We start from the raw sequence: 1,292 nt of genomic DNA on the forward strand, positions 1-1,292 counted from the left end.
CGGAAAAAAAAAAAAAAAAAAAAAAAAAAAAAAAAAAAAAAAAAAAAAGAGGATGCTGATTTCCTCACATCTGTGTTCTGCAGTGTCTCTCCTCTACTTGTTGAAGCTCTTCCTGGGGAAGAGGGAAAAGCAAGGAGGACTCTAAGCCTGGTACTGTGGGGTTCTCATAGTCTCTAAATCTCATCCTTCTCATAGTGGAACTGGGTGGTAAGCCTGCACAGGTCCAGGTGGTAGCCGGCCTCTTTTGGGTCAGTTCAGAACAGGGAGCAGCATTCTGCAGAAGGTCCTTTTTCAGATTGAGAAACTCAAATCCTGATCTCCTCTTCTGATGATTTTACAAAAATCAAATTGCGTGACAGATGCCCAGATAAACAGAAGTTTGCAATCAAAGCAGGTTCTGGGATGCAGCTGATTAGTAGATTTTTAATGGCTATTAGATTGATAATCACTCACCAGGAATAGCTTCCAGGCAGACCAAACCCATGCATAAGTGGGCCCACACCCATGTACACCAACACCTAGTTGGCGGGTATATAAGGGGACCCTGACAGTCTCCCAACAGCTGTGTTGAATCTCCAGCCTTGACTCCTCTCAGGAACCTTCAGCTTTCCTCACTGGACAAAGGCATCATGAGTTGTCAGATCTCCTGCAAATCTCGAGGAAGAGGAGGAGGAGGTGGCAGAGGATTCCGGGGCTTCAGCAGTGGCTCAGCCGTGGTCTCTGGAAGCCGGAGATCAGCCTCCAGCTTCTCCTGCTTGAGCCGCCATGGCGGTGGCGGAGGGGGCTTCGGTGGAGGCGGCTTTGGCAGTCGAAGTCTTGTTGGCCTTGGAGGGACCAAGAGCATCTCCATTAGTGTGGCTGGAGGAGGTGGAAGCCTTAGCTCCGGTGGTGGATTTGGTGGCAGAGGTGGTTTTGGAGGCGGCAGTGGCTTTGGTGGCATTGGTTTTGGAGGTGGCAGCGGCTTTGGAGGAGGCAGTGGCTTCGGAGGAGGTGGTTTCGGTGGAAGCGGCTTTGGTGGAGGCCGCTTTGGAGGTGGTGGTGGCTTTGGAGGTTTTGGGGGTCCTGGTGGCTTTGGGCCTGGAGGATACCCTGGTGGAGGCATCCATGAGGTCTCTATCAATCAGAGCCTCCTGCAGCCTCTCAACGTGAAAGTTGACCCAGAGATCCAGAATGTGAAGTCTCAGGAGAGGGAGCAGATCAAAACTCTCAACAATAAATTTGCTTCCTTCATTGACAAGGTGAATCAGGAGAAGCTGGATCCTTCTGATACTCAGGATGCTCCACTTCCAGTG

The 1,292-nt window shown here is 50.6% G+C and overlaps 1 protein-coding gene across 2 annotated transcripts in view; it reads left to right on the forward strand.

Moving 5' to 3' along the window:
- The first annotated feature begins 629 nt into the window (after positions 1-629).
- KRT2 (keratin 2) overlaps positions 630-1,292 on the forward strand; it is a 9,201-nt gene continuing 8,538 nt past the window's right edge. For both annotated transcript variants that reach the window (XM_008594082.1, XM_008594083.1), the window contains exon 1: positions 630-1,238. In XM_008594082.1, the coding sequence (XP_008592304.1) occupies positions 630-1,238 (609 nt within the window). The remainder of the gene's footprint in view (positions 1,239-1,292) is intronic.

The sequence above is a fragment of the Galeopterus variegatus genome, unplaced genomic scaffold (genome assembly GCF_000696425.1).
Source record: "Galeopterus variegatus unplaced genomic scaffold, G_variegatus-3.0.2 Scaffold10104, whole genome shotgun sequence".
Taxonomy (NCBI): Eukaryota; Metazoa; Chordata; class Mammalia; order Dermoptera; family Cynocephalidae; genus Galeopterus; species Galeopterus variegatus.